Below are 18,205 nucleotides of genomic sequence, written 5' to 3' on the forward strand. Positions count from 1 at the left end.
TTAGCCTGTATTTAATCTACTGAATTTAGTATTAAATAATGTTTGGGTTGGCTTTAGTTAACTGCCGCACGAATTTGTTGGAAATATTTATATTGTTAGTTAGCTAGGTAATGTAAGATTGTAATTCCAAAATATTATCGTTAGGAAACTTGTAGTTTTTTAGTTATTAATTTTTCAAAGTTAATAATTTTTTGTGCGAAAAAAGCGTATTTATCCGTTTTGTTGTGCAAAAAAAGCGGACCAAGACGTTCTATTTCACTGTACTGTGACTTTACTCAACGGCCGGCGAGTGCCAAAAGCGACTTTAGGGCGATTCCCACTCAAACAAAAAAAAATCTACGTAAGTAGGTTAAAAAACTATTAAACTTTTATTTTTAATATCCAAATAGGTAGCGAGGAGCGAAGCGACGAGCGTGTTAGGTTAACCCTTGAACTGCCGCACGAGCCGAGCGAGCGAAGCGAGCGTGCCGCGGCAGCGGCCGGCGAGTGCCAGAAGCGACTTTAGGGCGATTCCCACTCAAACAAAAAATAAATCTACGTAGGTTAAAAAACTATTAAACTTTTATTTTTAATATCCAAATAAGTAGCGAGGAGCGAAGCGACAAGCGTGTTAGGTTAACTCTTGAACTGCCGCCAGAAGCGACTTTAGGGCGATTCCCACTCAAATAAAAAAACTACGTAGGCTTACACAACTTGTTTGTATTTTATTTATGTATCGTAAATTTTTTGTTATTATCGTCTAATCACTAATGCTTAGTTAAAATGATTTAACACCAATTCCATACATTTTGAGGTTAGAATAGGAAAATTGATTTTTCTCCAAAACTATTGGTTTCCTAACTTTCCCCTTTTGGGGGGAGGGTCCCCCCCTCCTCCTCCCCCCTCCCCTCCCACAAAAAACCTATAATACGTGCGGCAGTTAACTAAAGAAACCCCTAATGTTTTATTCAATCTAAACTCAAAACTGTACAATCGCTATTTCTATTGTACTTCTGAGCGATTCATGTTTGCGTTGAGAGATTTTTTTTTGGAAATACGGATTTCCATTCATATCTTCTTGGGGTAGACTTGGTAGATCCACGGTAGTGGTAGATCCACAGGTAGATCCATGTAGATCCATTATGTACCTATTCTCTTTGGTTATTCTTTATGCCACTGTGCCACGAGAACTGAACAAAACACACGCCAATCGCCATTTGCACGACATTTGCCAAAATTTGACGTTTGTCATATGTCAATGAAGACATGCAAACAAGTGTTGTATTTTTATCATATCTCGATGATGATAAAGGATTAGACCTTGATTATTATGTTTAACGAAGAACGGAGCAGTATTATAATTTATAAAAAATATTGGATTTGCCATGTAATTCCCTGTATGGTCGCATTTAAATAATTATCTATATGAATGACGTGTAATGTTTCCAACGGTAGATACAGGCGATATTGTTCGGGTCACGTCATTAAATAGAGAACCCAGTGTTTCTAGCGATGATCCAGAATCCTCTGACAAATCCCAATTGGCGAAACAAAACAATAACAAAGAATTAACTCTTAATATGCTTGTAAAGGAGGCGGTGTTTTGTATTGCATTAGCTCTCACTACATATGGGGCACTGCACAATACGTAAGTTTCAAATTTATAAAATAAGTAATGAATACTGTGCAATGTTGAACTTTTTATCAGTTTTTCGGATAAGAATTCCGAGCAGTAGTCATTAGTAATAATTTAGGTTAAATTGCTTATTAATTATCATGAATAGGGTTTGATATTGTAGTCATAATAACTCAGGCCCCAAAACCACAGACACAACTGAAAATCGATTGTGTCTGGGACCGATCGGGCCGCTTGGGGGTCAATGGGTTAATAGCATTCATATTATATTCTTTCAAAATTTCCATCAAGAAGTTATTGTATTTAATAAGTTTTTACTGATTAGAAGATTTACTATAAGTTCCATGCTTTTACTGGAATAAAAAAACAAAAATTTATTTCAGGCCTACAAAAATATCAAAAGTTCCTCAAGCCGTGAGATTTTTTAATACAAATTTAGTGACAGATTGGTATAAAGGTCAATTAAGCAGTGCATTAGCGGAGATAAACAAAGAGGATGTATCATTTGTCATGTTCTATGCACCTTGGGATGCAGAGTCTCAGTATGTGAGAGGAGAATTTGAAACGGTTGCTAGTGTTTTGAGTAGCAGGGTAAGCACACATTATATATCTTTCTTGTTTTTGCTATTGAAATGATGTTAAGAAGTAGGTATTAATCTTATAAATTTGCATCAATTATTTTACCAGTAATTCATTGTAAAACTATGAATAACTGCCAAGTTTTGCTATTCAAGAAGTTACTTGGTGTTACAAAATATTCTAGAAAAGGACAATGGGAAACAAATGTATGGAGTCTGGGCCCACCCCGCAATAGTAACATGTGATATACCATTGCATAGGGCTTTTTAAGCGGAACATTATTTATTATCACAACTATGGTCAAATGTTAGTACTTTCGGCGTCTTAAAGTATTTTAATCTAACTTATTATTTATGGATTTTTATAAGGTACAATGGTAATAATACACGTATTTCACTTTAAATAAGATTTATTCGTCGTCCTGTACATCGATAACAATTACATCGTTTAAAAAAGCCGCGGGGGCCAGGAATGGTTGATATCTCCCAACTCCTAGGTACCAAATCAAAGATATTATATGAGCACAAGTACCTACAGTTCACCGTCCGGTCAAGCAAGTACAATAATATTGTGTTATCGCGTTTCTTCCAACTTGGTTTCGATCAATTAATACGGTAAATTATAATATAATTATTACGGTAATTAATAATTTATATGTAATACGGTTCTAACACTATTCGGTAATATATTGAAGTAAACTACGATAATTAATTGCAGGGATTGGGATCACTTTTATGACAGTATAACTCCGAAAGTACTGACTTTTAACCTTTGATGTAATACTAAGTTTTATTCAGTATAAAAATACCAATTCATTCATGAGTTTCTCACTTCTATTGAGAGGTGGGCCCACCATTACTCATTGTCCTTTATGGCATTCCATAAAATTAAAGTACTTAATAAAAATCAAGTCTTATCTATATTGTGTTCAATTTTTCAACACAGTTATAACAGTCAGTTAATAGTATTTATTAGTTTAAATTGATGAGAATTTATAATAATAAATACTTGGCTTCAGTATAATAAGAAAATATTAATTCAATTTTAGGTACACTTTAGTGCAATAAACTGTTGGAATCCAGGCAGCGAATGTAGATTACAGCACAGTAAAATACCATCATGGCCCATATTGATGGTATTTACTGTATCCTCAAGGGGAATATTATACAAAGGTAATAAAAATAAATTAATTTTATATGTAATACAATAATGACACTAAGTAGATACATATGAGCTGTTGTATGCTTAGTTAGAAACATTAACTTTCCTCCTAATAAATAAAGCTTGACACTCAAAACAGCTGTAAAGTTTATACTTTGTATTGTTACCTCATGATGGAACTGCATTTTATAGTTTAGGTTTTTAAAGTAACACACAATTCACTTGTTCCAGTTTTACTTACTTTAAAAAAAAACAGCTGTTAGTACAAAGCAACTGTTCTTATAAGATTTTTTAAGGTATTGTGTTTTGAGTATCAGTAATTGAAGCATTTAAAATATTAATTTTCATTATTTGTACACTTAGTACTTGTTGTCTACTTTTACATTATTTTATGTTTTTCCAGGGCCAAGAAATGCAGAGAGCATGATTAACTTTTTAGAGCTTATAATGAAACCATTAGAAAGGGTTTCCACAACGGAGGATCTAGTCAACTTGCTCTCTATGTGTGATGTAAGTATAATTATCTACACTAATATTATAAAGAGGAAAAGTTTGTTTGTTTGTTTGATTGTAATGAATAGGCTCATAAACTACTGGGCCGATTTTAAAAATTATTTCACCATTCTAAAGCTTAATCATCCACGAGTAATATAAGGCTATATATTATTACACTAAGACCAACAGGAGCGGAGCCACGCGGGTGAAACCGCGTGGCACAGCTTGTGTTAAATAATAATCTACAATAACATAATTTGAATACTTCTGCCTTTGAAATAGTCCATATGAATATGATAATTTTATTATCTAATAAATAAAATTGTGTCACAGCTGTATAAACTGATATTTATGAAATGTTGTGAAAATATATCAGAAGGTTTGAGCACCTGCAGCATACATCTTTTTTTTACTGCTTGAAAGTGATAAGCCAGGGCAACTAGTTGAAATTTAAATTAAATTATTTATTTATTTTTATATATTATGTTGATAATTGTTTGTTGATTCATTACATATGACATTGAATGAATGTTATGAAATACTTATGTATTGGTGTTTACGAATAAGAAATTGCAAATCCTACCACAACATTATCAAAAATTATCTCTGATTATGTTGTGTTGACTCTAATATCGAAAGTGCTGTCACACAACTCAAATTGTATTCAAAGATTCGAGAAAATAAAACACCTTGAAAATCAAGTGCCTATGCTGTGTTTATTTAATGATATGAAAAATAATTATTTTAATGAATGAATATTATTTATTGTATCCTTTAAAGGGAGAAACCATGGAATCAGACAACCTAAATACAGTTTTCAACTAGTTTGGTAGTCAGTGCATTTATGTAATTGTGCTTGATGATTTAATGTCAATGAATTTTATTTTTCAGGCCGTAGCCATAGGCTACACACCACTAACAGATACCTCAAAATATTACAATGTATGGTATAACACAGCATTAAAGACGCGCGAATTTGACACTATAGGCGAAGTGTGTTTCGCTGTTGTCACATCAGCTGATCTTGCCACAGATTTAGGGATTGAAAGTGTGCCGAATGCTAGGTTTATGCTTTGGAAGGATACAAAGGTGAGTGAATATTGACTTATAGGGAAATAGGGTTTTGTATGTTGTTTCTGGGAAGTTATTTTACTTATGAAATGACCACTTCAATATTGTCTATAAAAAAGGATAACTTGTTGATCTTTACCAAATGAATATTGAATAAAAAATAATACCACATTATTACTTCCTTAGGATTATGTACCGGAAACTGGCCAAAGGTCATGGAACGAAACAGCTCTAGTTCAATGGATTCTTGAGAACTTTGCTCAGCCTGTCGCTAGAATCATTCCTATGTGGAAAAAATCATATAACTTTGAAAGATATGCTGATGGTAACCCTATGCTTTTACTGTTTACACCAATGAATCCGTTGTATGAGCAATTACCATCCTATGCATTAGTGAGTATATTAATTTATTGTTTTATTTTACAAAATTTATTTGTTGTTAAGTTTTAGATCTAGATTTAAGTTTATTCAGTAAATTATATTTACTAATATAACAATCCTAATATTAATGTAAGTGTACCTATATGAATTTTAAATCAATTTTAGATGCGTGAAGTTGCAATGGAATATTATAATTGCCAAAACAACCAGACAAATCAATGGACCACAGAACTTATAAAGCTACAACAGATCCAAAGGTTGCTTTATCAACAGAAGAAGTTCCTCAAATTTTGCAAAGAGTACAAATTCAAAAAACCTCTCAAAAAAAATAATTTGAAGCATAAAAAGGATGTTGTGTCTAATAATAACAAATATCCATGGAGTAATTTTACACAGAAGAATCAAAAACAAAGTGCATTTAATTTTATGTTGAAAGAAGGATTGGCTGTGTCTAAAATTATAGAATCTGCAAAAGAAAATTTTAACGTATGGGCCAACTCGGATTTATTACAAGAATGTAGTTTAAGGTCATTACCAGCAGAAAAGAGTTATTATGAAAATTATGAGAAATGCTTATCATTTGAGGAGCAGATGTTTCAAGATGTAGATACAGAACCTGAACAGGAGGAGTAAGTAAGGCTAATCTAAACATATTTTAAAACTGTTTCCATAATAAATAAATATTATAAAACTAATTAAATATACATTGTTAACATCTTTGTAAAACTTTGTTAAGGAACCATTGATGTAAAAATTACCTATACACTTTTATTTTATTTGATTTTTTGTAAAAATTAAGAAAATCCTATCCCTTTTCAGAATTCAAATGTCAATCCTGCCTCAGGAAGATGATCCACTATCCTCAGAGAACTTAATACAAGAAAATGTGGAACACGAATGCGGTATTTTACGATTCGCAACTAAATTGTATCCACCAGTTATTCCGTCAAGGGTTAATGGAAATGTATCTCATATACGTGGATTGGGATGTACAACCAATTATACTATGAATATGATAGCTGTAGACAGTATACGCAACTATCATTTCGCTGAAGCCCTCGGAATTGATATTAAGAGTAAGAAAGATATGACTGCCGTTATTATTCTGGATAGTAAGGTAAGGATAAGTATAGTTGATAAAAATAAGTGTATGTAATAAGTTTTCTTTTAGTGTATGTAAATAAAATAAAAATTATTACATGTAAAAATTATGAAAAATGGCAATGAATAATGAATGAAACTAAGGACAAGAAATGCTTTGCTGTTTTAAGTACTGGTGACATAAACACTCAAAAGCCTAAATAATCTTGCTATTATTAATTAAAAATTCGTTATGTATTGTTACAGCATGAGACTCAATACGTCCTATCAGAGGACTACAGTGCAAAATCCGTACGCGATTTCATATACAATTTCACGCAAAAGAATTTAAAACGCACTCTACGCACGCACGTAGAGGACGCAAAGCACACGCACTATTTCGGTTCCTATGGCGACGAAATGAGCGGCAATGATGTTAATATTGTTGATTTGACGACGAGAACGTTTAGAAGAACGGTTAAGACACCAGAAGTGGTAAGAATCTTGTTATTTTAGTAGTGTTGGTAGAATTAGCATACTATTCGGGTTCTCTTATTATTGTGGATTTAAAGACGCGTACATTCAGACGGATTCTTATGTATGTAATTTGCAATTTGTGTAGAAAAAAATCGTGATATCGGTTCCTAGAATTTGGTAAAAAGTGAAAAAACAAAGAGTGGTTTAACTGATAGGTAGTACAAATATGATAAATGTCTATAAGCCTATTTTAGAGAATACAGGATGGGAGGGGCACACAACAATTTTAGTCTTAGAATTATAACAATTTTCAATATTTATAATACACATTTTAAAGTGTTAAATAATTAAATCAATTTAAATCAAGCAACATTGATGTATTAAAAGAAAATCTTGAAATGTTAGGCTGGTTGCAGAGCTTGACCGACCGTCAGTGCGTACCGTCGGTCCTGACGATACGCATCAACAATTGTATGACTATGACACTAATGCGCATGACAATACGCGTGCGTTTGGTCGGTCTAGCTATGAACGGTTTTATGAATTTCCATACATATGACAAGCGCGACTAACGTACGCACTGATGGTCGGTCAAGCTCTGCAACCAGCCTTATGTGTTCACTTTGCGTACGTTTCTAGAACACATTTGTTTCATATTTTATCGCGAATGACTGAGGTGCAGTGTAACTGTGTGTAACTACACGACAATAACATCAATAGAAGTCCGGCAACGCCGCATTTCGTTTCACATGTTTAATAATAATTCTACGACGTATTACGCATTCTTCGGAACAATTTTGCTTATTTATCGTAATTTAATTTATTTATCATAAAATTTTCAAAAGCTTTTTTTAAAATAATCAAATCAATGAGCGTACAAATTACGTAGTTCGTAAAATGTAAATTATTAAAAAATATATTGTTAATTGGATAGACATTCTAATATAATTGCGCCAACGATGCTGAACTCACCTACAGATTTACACATTAAACCTTATTCGCTATCAGGTATCAGTTTACCGCGACTGTTATATCAGTCCGTCTGTTTTTTCGCACGTGTCATAATATTAATTGTTATTGGGGCGTTGCATGTAGCGGCATTTTCTGAAGTAGAGAAAATGCACTCAGACATACGCAATAACCATTAATTAGAAAGCTGTCGTAAAAGATATTATGTTAATGTTTATCTATTTAGATAGACATAGATTGTGAGAATTGAAATAATCAAAATTAGAATTCTTCATAAAATAGGAATAAATATTCTCAGAAGTAATACCAATTTGTTAACCTGCAGGGGCTTTTGGTACATGAAACACCGTTACGACTTAATCTTATCAACAAAATCTAAGAGAAAACCTACTCTCTATCTCTCTGTTTAAAAAAATACAACCTAAATAGCCATATGTAGAGAGAGAGAGTCGTAAAAGTGAGCACGAATGCCAAAAAAATAATTAGAGGTGAAGTTTACAGGTCTCACCGCCTCAGTGCACATATTCATTGTATCGTTTTGGCAAACTATCAGTGTAAGCAATATCACAGATTATGCCATACTTACGATAAAACCAACTATCTTAAGTATATTAGGATATGGTATCTGATTTTTAATATTGCTAGTAAGTTGATTTGTCAATTTGGCTGTAATTAGCAAATGCTAATTAGAATTATTGTTTGGCGTTATTTACTCTACAACGCAGAATGTTGCTAGTAACTCCTCAACACGTTGATTGAGGTTTGCTCAACAAATGTTAACTATTATTAAGTATACGTAGCTATAGCCATCATAGCCTTATCGTAGTACAATTTTAGTAACGCTAACGAGGTATTCGTTAGCGTTACTAGGGGAGACCATATACAAGATAAAACATTATTAATTTATTAAAAAATGAATCCCAAAATGTGTTGGTAAGCGCATAACTTTAGAACAGCTGAACCGATTTCTTTAATTCTTTTTTATTGTATTCCTTGAAGTACGAGGATGGTTCTTATGTAGAGAAAACGTGAATATGTACCACGGGCGAAGCCGGGGCGGACCGCTAGTTTATTAATAATTATAAATCGGAAAAATCTATTATGATATCTTTTCATGATTCATAGATAAACAAAATTTACGATGGTTATCCATCTATCTTTATTCAGATAAAAAATGGAAATTACGAACGAATAGCCTATTAACTATTTAAAAGATCAAAATTTGATACAATAATCTGTTACAATTTTTAGAAACCAATTATATCACAATCACCGTCTTTGAGCTTTTAAGCTATTGCATAGCTTCTATCGCGGGCCTTGAGCGCGGGGACCGAATCCAGAAATTGCGTAACGAAAAACGCTCCCCACTCCGACGGGCACGGAGGTGTGGCTTGAAGGCATGCTATGCAATAGCTTTACCGGCAGTCCCCGAATGCCACACGTCTTTTTTTATATAACGTTTAATATATTCTAACTTATTTAAGATTACGTACCAACAGCTTCGTGCACTGTGATGAATGATTCTAAATGTGTAAAATTCACCAAAAAAATATAATCATATCATCATAGGTTATATAAAAAAACTCGTGTTCGTCAGGAAAATCTGGGGCTTTCGAATTCAGATTAAACATAGCTTCATGTGGAAAATCGTTGGAAATGTATTCCAAAATCCCTTATAAGGGTTATGGACAATACAGACAGAATCAGCATCATGATATAATGATCAATTAAATTCATAATATCGAATCAATTACCCAGTTAAGATAAAATCCCTGCCGGAAATTCAGATTAAGTGAAAGAAGATAAATAATATGTTTATAAGTCTTATGCGGTGAAAGGTCTACCGACATATTTCTATTCTTTTTAAAACATCATAAAGGATATTTTAATAATTCTTCGACATCTATTTAACTTCTCTATTCAGGTACATTAAAAGAAAAGTTTTCTTGCATGTTTGGAACTATATCACATTTTGAAGGTACATTATTCGTGCGTGTGTATTTAAGACGCTCATAATAGCTTCACATGTAAGCTTGTATGTTTGACCGACCGACTCACCTCCATTATATTCAATTATGACCCATTTTAAACGGATCGATTTAATATAAATTTATCAAGGATCAAATTACATACCTACAAATTTATCAAGCCGAAATATATCAAGCGTGTCTTTTTAGACACGTTTTTTCTACAGTTAAAAACTGTATTAATTATTTTGTTTAATTTATACAACCGCCTCTACAAACTGACTAAAAAGTCCTCAATTTCAGCTAACACTAGTAGCAGTGTGCGGCGGTGGTTGCGGTGCGCACGCAACCCGCGCGCTAGCAGAAGCCACGCGGTTGCTAAACGCGTGCGGAGTGAAGACGCAAGCGGCGCGAATAGATGCGCTTAGACATGATCTGCCGTGGCACTACACGCCTACAGCGTATCCTACTATACTCGTGTTCCCGCCTAATGGGTAAGCTAAATTATTTAATATCAATAATATGTATGTTAGCGCGTTTAATTTAACGATAAATTTATATTGACGTGACAACGTCTTATAAATTGGTTTGCCGGGTGACACTTCAAGAAACTGCGTTACGCTCCGCTCACGTTATGCGCTCACAATGAGAGCGAGTGAGAGGAACGCGTCCCTTCCACTCGGGCATGGTTAGCCCGCCTAAGAGCGAGAGAGACAGACATAAAAAGTCTTTGTCACGTAAAACTTTCGCCCGTATACCGACTTTACAGGCAACCAATTTTTTATTAACAAATATGCCTATAATTGCTTGCCTATCGAAAAGTGGTCATGGCTATTTTTTTAAAGTAAATCAATTGATGAATTTAATTAACTATTTTAATAATAATTAAATGGATAAAAGTATTAATAATCATTTAATTACCAAACAATAATAATATTACATGTCATATTGAAAATAACGATCAAAACAACACAAATAACACATGCGCTGACTCACACAGTCGCACCACTCGAATAGTTGTTTTGATCGTTCTATAAATAACGGTCGTCTCACGTCTGCAGTTGCGAGTCATTCTTGTACCGACTTTGGTCAAGTGAAGATGTCTAAGAAATGTTGTATCAGTATTCAATTACGTAATACAATCACGCTCTAACATGTATATTTAAAAAATCAATAGAATATAACAACATATTATGTCAATAAAACAACAATATGTAACATATGTTAGTATTAAATTCAGATTTACATCTAAAATGTACTCAGTGTTTTACTTGCGGATGAATATTGGCTACTATTTTTTAATCATCACACAGATAAAGCCCCGAAAAAGATAGTACATTATTTTTGCATAATGCCTCATCGTCGGTGCAAACGGGCCACCGACCACACTCGTCACATTTTTACATAATTATATTTATTGTGCCTTAGTTTAATAAGCCATAGTTAATTGTTTAACGGATTACCAATCTTCTATACATATGTATAATAAATCTGTAGAAGGATCAATTCTGTACATTGAAAATATTGAAAAAATAAATACCAGGCACAATATACAGATACATACAGTAATAGTAGGGGAGCCCAAGAGGGGATTTTGGGATTTACTCGAGCGCGTCAGATTACTATAAGGGACGGTACCTTAGCTATTCATTAGTACCTCTAGTCAATATGAGCAGTTATGGTTGGTGGGTGCGCTCAGGGGCCCCGCTGGAAAATTTGAATAATCCATAATTCCCTAAGGTTGAGCTCGAATCGTCAGATTAGCGAAATGGGGACTTATTATATTGTAATTAACCCCCCCATATATTAATCTGACGCGCTCGAATAATATTACTTTAATTTTTTACCCTTTCTTCATAGCGATTAAATCGCCACTTAAATCGTCAGATTAACGTATACTATTTTTCAGTGACGTCCTGGAGCATGCAAAATATCAATATCTAACGCGCTTGAGTATTTCCAAGCCAATTTTTTTCTTTTTTAAATTAAAAAAAAATCAAAAAACCCTTCCCCACCGCTAAAAGTGAAAACATTATAGGACCTTTTTTTCTCGCTATGGTCTAATCTACCAATTCTAATAGGTTCCCGTGACGCTCGAGTAAATCCACATTTAGCATCCTGGGCTCCCCTACTATAAGGAAACTTCATACAAAATGTTCGAAAAGGCTCCCCCCCCCATCAAGCGTGTTTTCGAGGGTATTGAGGGGGATCGATAGTAGCGGGTGACACATCCATAGATTTTGAATATAGTATGGAAAAAAGTTTAAAGTGATGTCAATTCACATTAAATAAATATCGATTGTTTCAGTTTGTAGCCCTTTCAATAAATATATTTGTAATAGTAGGGGAGCCCAGGATGCTAAATGTGGATTTACTCGAGCGTCACGGGAACCTATTAGAATTGGTAGATTAGACCATAGCGAGAAAAAAAGGTCCTATAATGTTTTCACTTTTAGCGGTGGGGAAGGGTTTTTTGATTTTTTTTTAATTTAAAAAAGAAAAAAATTGGCTTGGAAATACTCAAGCGCGTTAGATATTGATATTTTGCATGCTCCAGGACGTCACTGAAAAATAGTATACGTTAATCTGACGATTTAAGTGGCGATTTAATCGCTATGAAGAAAGGGTAAAAAATTAAAGTAATATTATTCGAGCGCGTCAGATTAATATATGGGGGGGTTAATTACAATATAATAAGTCCCCATTTCGCTAATCTGACGATTCGAGCTCAACCTTAGGGAATTATGGATTATTCAAATTTTCCAGCGGGGCCCCTGAGCGCACCCACCAACCATAACTGCTCATATTGACTAGAGGTACTAATGAATAGCTAAGGTACCGTCCCTTATAGTAATCTGACGCGCTCGAGTAAATCCCAAAATCCCCTCTTGGGCTCCCCTACTATAAATACCGTATCTGACTACAAGTTAAAAAGAGACTATTTTTTAATTTCTATAGATATGGCAGCATGAGTTTTAAATTAAGTTGACATATTTTCTACCAAAATGAAAGCTACAAATAGTCACTATTAGGAGTCCAGTCTGTTTAAAGGTCGCATCTATTTTTACGCAATCTAGAAGAGCACGAAAATTTAAAAAAAGGAAACCTTAAAAAAATCTTGTTTAAATTTATGTGCATAATTACGTAAATATTAGGGAAGAAAAAGATAGATATTATAATAATTATTGTATTTTTATCGATACGTGGCGTCCCTACTTTGTCAAGCACTAAGCCTGTCAAACTATTTTCTTTTTCTTCCTAAAACAAAAAGGTAGAGGTTCTATGCTCGTATAATAATAATTTTAATTTATTTTTGCATATTTTGTGTTTTTAATTTAATTTAATTTATCGTTTTAAAAATAATTTAGTAGGTATACCTACATACAAGTATTGTAAATTCTGGTTTAAAATAATTATTGAATATATGTATAATACAAATATCAAGCATTATAAATAATTTAGGTACATTAAATAGCCTTCGGCGTCCATAACAAAACTAGATTTCGAAATATAGCACTGATAAAAACGTATTTACTTTTACAAGCTGTATTAATTCGGATTGTTTCTTCTTGTAAATTCATATTTAGGCTACACCATTTTTGTATTTTAACGGGTTTTAATCTCCAAATTACCACAAAATCAACTGTGAAAAAAAGCAAACAGAAATATACAGGCCGAATTGATAACCTTCTCCTTTATTTTTCAAGTCGGTTAAATATCAAAAAGTAACAGCCCTATAGCTATACGTCATAATTTCATGGGGGAGGCTTAGTTTCCTAACTGTATGTACGTAGTACATATCTGTCAACTGTGTACCAGGGGCTGTTACTGGATCGACACCAAACCCAAATATGTGATTAAATAAATTTTTGTCTGTCTTTCTGTCTGTCTGTCTGTCTGTATGTGAAGGCATCACGTAAAACTAACGGTCCGATTTCGATGAAACTTGGTATAATTATACCTTATTATCCTGGAAAAATACGTAGAAAAAAATAAATCTTAATTTTTCCGCGCGGACGGAGTCGCGGGCGGAAGCTAGTTTAAAATAATTTCATACAATCTATAATATAAAAATGAATCCCAAAATGTGTTGGTAAGCGCATAACTTTAGAACAGCTGAACCGATTTATTTAATTCTTTTTTTTTTTATATTCCTTGAAGTACGAGAATGGTTCTTATGTAGAGAAAATGTGAATATGTACCACGGGCGAAGCCGGGCGGACCGCTAGTTATTTCAATAAAGTTGTCTTCACAGTAACGCGGAGCTAGACAGCCGCGCGTACCCGTTGGACCGGCGCGTGTCGGCGAGCGGGCTGGTCGCGCTCGCGCTGCGCTCTATGGGCGCGCCCGCACACTTCAGAGTGCGACTCGCCATGTGCCAGGGGACTGCGGTAAGATATCTATATGTATAAAACTCAAAGGTGACTGATATAGTGATCTATCAACGCACAGCCCAAACCACTTTACGTATCGGACTGAAATTTGGCATGCAGGTAGATGTCATAACGTAGGCGTCCCCTAAGAAAGGATTTCCCGAAATTCTTGCGGGAACGGGGAAAAACGGGGATGCACGTACAAAGTCGTGGGCGGAAGCTAGTCTAATATATTATTGTTTCTTTTTCTCATCTATTTCGGTGGTAATTATTCCATTTGTAACCTCTTTTATTTGGATAAATAAGTGGAATTCTTAGTTTCAAAAAATATCGCTAAACATGTGCGATTTTGTGAAACTTCTTTAGGCGCATTGAAAGCAAAATTTCAAGGTCGTGTCATCGCAATACCGTCACGTCATGGAGTGCAACGACTTTGGTATCTTTGAATCTTGCCAAAGATGTTTCACTTCTGACACGTGTGCTTGGCGCACACGCTCTTTTTTGTGTGACTACTACGAATACTATAATTACTATTTAGTAGCACTTTCGAATCGTCATTAAATAAGTATTGCACGCCTCATAAGCGAAGCGTTGAGGTGGGTACTACTGTCACTTCGCGCAAAACATCTGATTTTTCAAACTTAAAATGTCTTTATGTATCATACATTGCTCTTGTAAGATAATACATACACACACATATTAAGAAAAAACACTATTTTTAACATTCATGATATTTTTGATGTCATTTTTGTTATTTAAACTAGTTAAAAAACAGTTTAAAAAAGTTCTGTCTTGGACGTCCGTGTGTCTGTATGTGCGGAGGATTTTCTTGTTAACACGATAGCGACCGAAATACTTTACTAATCGAGTCTTTTTTTTTCTCTTACGCTTGAGTATGCTCAGGAATAGAACCCTTTCATTTTTCAGGGTCTGATTCGATGTGGTTTAATTGTTATGAAATAAACAAAAAAAATATCGACTTTTTTTATATTTATAGTGTACTCAAAATTCACCATTATAAACTCGATTCTTTATACTATAAGCCAAGGTTTAAAAAAATAAGTTGGTAGTCAGTCCCTTAAACCTGCGCAGTTTCACATCTAGGTGGGGCCACAAGAAAAATAGCTCAATTATTACGGTACCGCTTTCTTTACTTTTCCAACTGTTTTGAGACAGTACAAGAGCATTGGCACATGAGAACAAGTGTATCTACATACTTATATTATACTAGCGGTCCGCCCCGGCTTCGCCCGTGGTACATATTAACGTTTTCTCTACATAAGAACCATCCTCGTACTTCAAGGAATATAATAAAAAAAGAATTATCGAAATCGGTTCAGCCGTTCTCGAGTTATGGAATTACAACGAAAAGTGGCATTGATTTTTATATATTAGATACACCTTTATAAATAATCAATTTTATTGTAAAGGATGAGATTATGAGGCGTGCACTTTTGGATTTTCCAAACTTTTTTTAACATTTACCACCGATTCGGAAAGCAGTATCTATGGAGAAGAACCGGCAAGAAACTCCATAGTTGCTCTTTTAAAATCATGTCAATATTACATAATATGTAACTTATATCTAACTACATAATATATCATAATATATGCCAAAGAACTGTCCTGTTTAGGATTAAAGATGATAAATTCCTTTTCAAAAAGAATCTCACAGATTTAGGCAAATTTAACAACTTACCTTATTATTTCCCTAAACATGTGACATTATTGTTTGTAGCTAAGATTGTGGGGTTTAGAAATGTTCGCTTTCGCTACTTGGTTGGTTACACAGATGAAAGAACGTATCGCGGTGAAATGTACGTTGGAAAATCCCGTATTTTATACGAAAAAATAATTATATTTATTTAGAAATTTTTATCCAATTCGTTAGAAAACATCAAACATGTATTGTTAAATGGAGATAACGATATTTATCTAAGGAAATGATTAATAGACTATCTACATTCAATAATTTATTTCGTATTTTGGTGTTTAACGTATCGATTACCCATTTTAATGTGAACTGAATCACTATAATTATTAGAAAGGCAAGCTTGAGACCGTAATTTTGCGCATAGGTTTTGAAAGAAAGCGTAGGGCATAGGTTTTCTAAACAATTTTACTATTAAAGCTATTTACAGTTTTGTACGGTGGAATTAAATTTAACATGTATAGTTAAAAATAACGAGGCATGTACTGTACAATGTACACTGTATATTGCCTGTATAGTAAATTAAAATCTATGTTACACTTTCCGAGCTGATTTCGGTACTAAAAAAAACAATTCTCGACAGATCTCCAAAATAAAAAGAAGTACTTAGCGGATATACAACATCTCTGATTTAAGAAAAGATATTAGGAAGAACCAACAATATGGTAAATTATATTTAAAGAAATCATGCTTTCCTCGAGTAGATAGAATCATTTTATTACTATAAAAAAGCAATATTCTTATGTCCACAAACATAATATTTCTATATTCTTTGCATCACTTTACTTTAAAAATTTGTAATTTTTTATATAAAATGTATTGTTAAAAATGAGAATTTGAATAATGTATCTAAATGGATAGATCAAAATAAACTTTATTTTTATAAAGTTGTAAAGGAAATGTGAAACGACCTGCATTGTGTTTAAATATTTAAATTTCCTATTTCACTAATGTTCATTTAAATATGTGCAAATATATTATCGGCTTATCTTTTATCATGAGTCGTGTCACGTGCGAGAGTCCTTAACAATTTTTTTTTACGAATATAAACATTTAATGTTAAGGTCTCTAAACCGAACAACATGTTCATTCATAAAATAAATTTCAAGTTTTCCACAAACAATGTTTACTAGTCTGATCATTAAATAGAATTTGAAGAAAATCGCACCAAAAATGTGCGAGGATGTGTAGCGAGGGATGTGTTCGTAAAAACCAATCATATCGCTTCATTTAGTTTGAAGTTTGAAGCGTTTAGCGTTTGAAGCGATACTATTGGCTATTTACAAACATATTCCTCGCACATTATTGGTGGAAACGCATCCTTACTATTGTTCAAAGATGTGCATTAAATATTTTTGACAGATTTTTATATAAGGAAATGCTTTCTTTTCATACATAAAAAAGCGAACTTCCTTATGAAGCTTACGATTATCTCAAGTTTATACGATAATGACCTAATAAATAGATATCAGGCCTTTTTTTTAATCATTTGAGAATATCTTTAAAGATATAGAGTATGTCGTATATGATAAGGCTTGAAGCAAATGTATTGATTAGCATATAATCATTTATTATCTTTATCATGGATTACATATTTGCGTAGGTTGAGTCCAAGGTATAATTTGAACCTTCACATTTACATGTACTATCTATAGTTGTTGTTACCTAATTTTTAATCCGTAAATTTTAATGGTACATAATGTATTCGTAGTTTTTGTGTCCATTTTTAAATTAACTGAACTTTTTAAAAAGAGTTTAGTAGTTAGCTATGTTATTTTTTATGAATAAAAATATAATTAATTTCAGGCCATCACCGCGAAACGAGCGTGTTTGAAGGAGATCAAGGAGCATATAGTTACAATAATCGGCCGGAACCTTAAATATTGGCGGCAAACGCAAATACAAGAACTCAGAGACTCTTTACTAAAAAGACTGCAGTATCTTCACAAAGTTTCATTACATTTAAGTCTTATTCATATAAGTGATCTTAAAAATAACAACGATAAGATGAAATCACTATTAAATTCACTCGACGATTTATCAAAACATTGGCATATCGATGTTCAGTCTATTATAAGGAAAAATGCAATGTCTACAACAGCTAGATGATATTAGCTAAACGAAATTGTAAATAGTGTATTATATTGCTCATTCTATATATATCTTATGGTTATTTATGGAGAATAAAATGTTATTACATGTTATTTTATCTTTTTTTTATCCAATACCTTACTGCCTATACATTAAAAAAAGTTATTTGTAAACTACACAAATCACAATCCCATAATAATTGAACGAATATCTACAAAAATATTAAAATTTATTA

At 33.2% G+C, this 18,205-nt stretch overlaps 1 protein-coding gene across 1 annotated transcript; it reads left to right on the top strand.

Annotated features, from left to right (window-relative positions):
* Window positions 1–1,221: 1,221 nt before the first annotated feature.
* LOC123695322 (thioredoxin domain-containing protein 11) lies at window positions 1,222–18,083 on the top strand. Its single transcript, XM_045641140.1, has 12 exons — window positions 1,222–1,627; window positions 1,999–2,206; window positions 3,243–3,366; window positions 3,759–3,865; window positions 4,742–4,939; window positions 5,108–5,314; window positions 5,468–5,931; window positions 6,122–6,419; window positions 6,650–6,877; window positions 10,099–10,289; window positions 14,051–14,186; window positions 17,686–18,083. Exons 1-12 carry the CDS (start codon window positions 1,419–1,421, stop codon window positions 17,986–17,988), a joined length of 2,673 nt encoding a protein of 890 aa, XP_045497096.1. The 5' UTR covers window positions 1,222–1,418; the 3' UTR covers window positions 17,989–18,083.
* Window positions 18,084–18,205: the final 122 nt, after the last annotated feature.

The sequence above is a fragment of the Colias croceus genome, chromosome 11 (genome assembly GCF_905220415.1).
Source record: "Colias croceus chromosome 11, ilColCroc2.1".
Classification (NCBI taxonomy): Eukaryota; Metazoa; Arthropoda; class Insecta; order Lepidoptera; family Pieridae; genus Colias; species Colias croceus.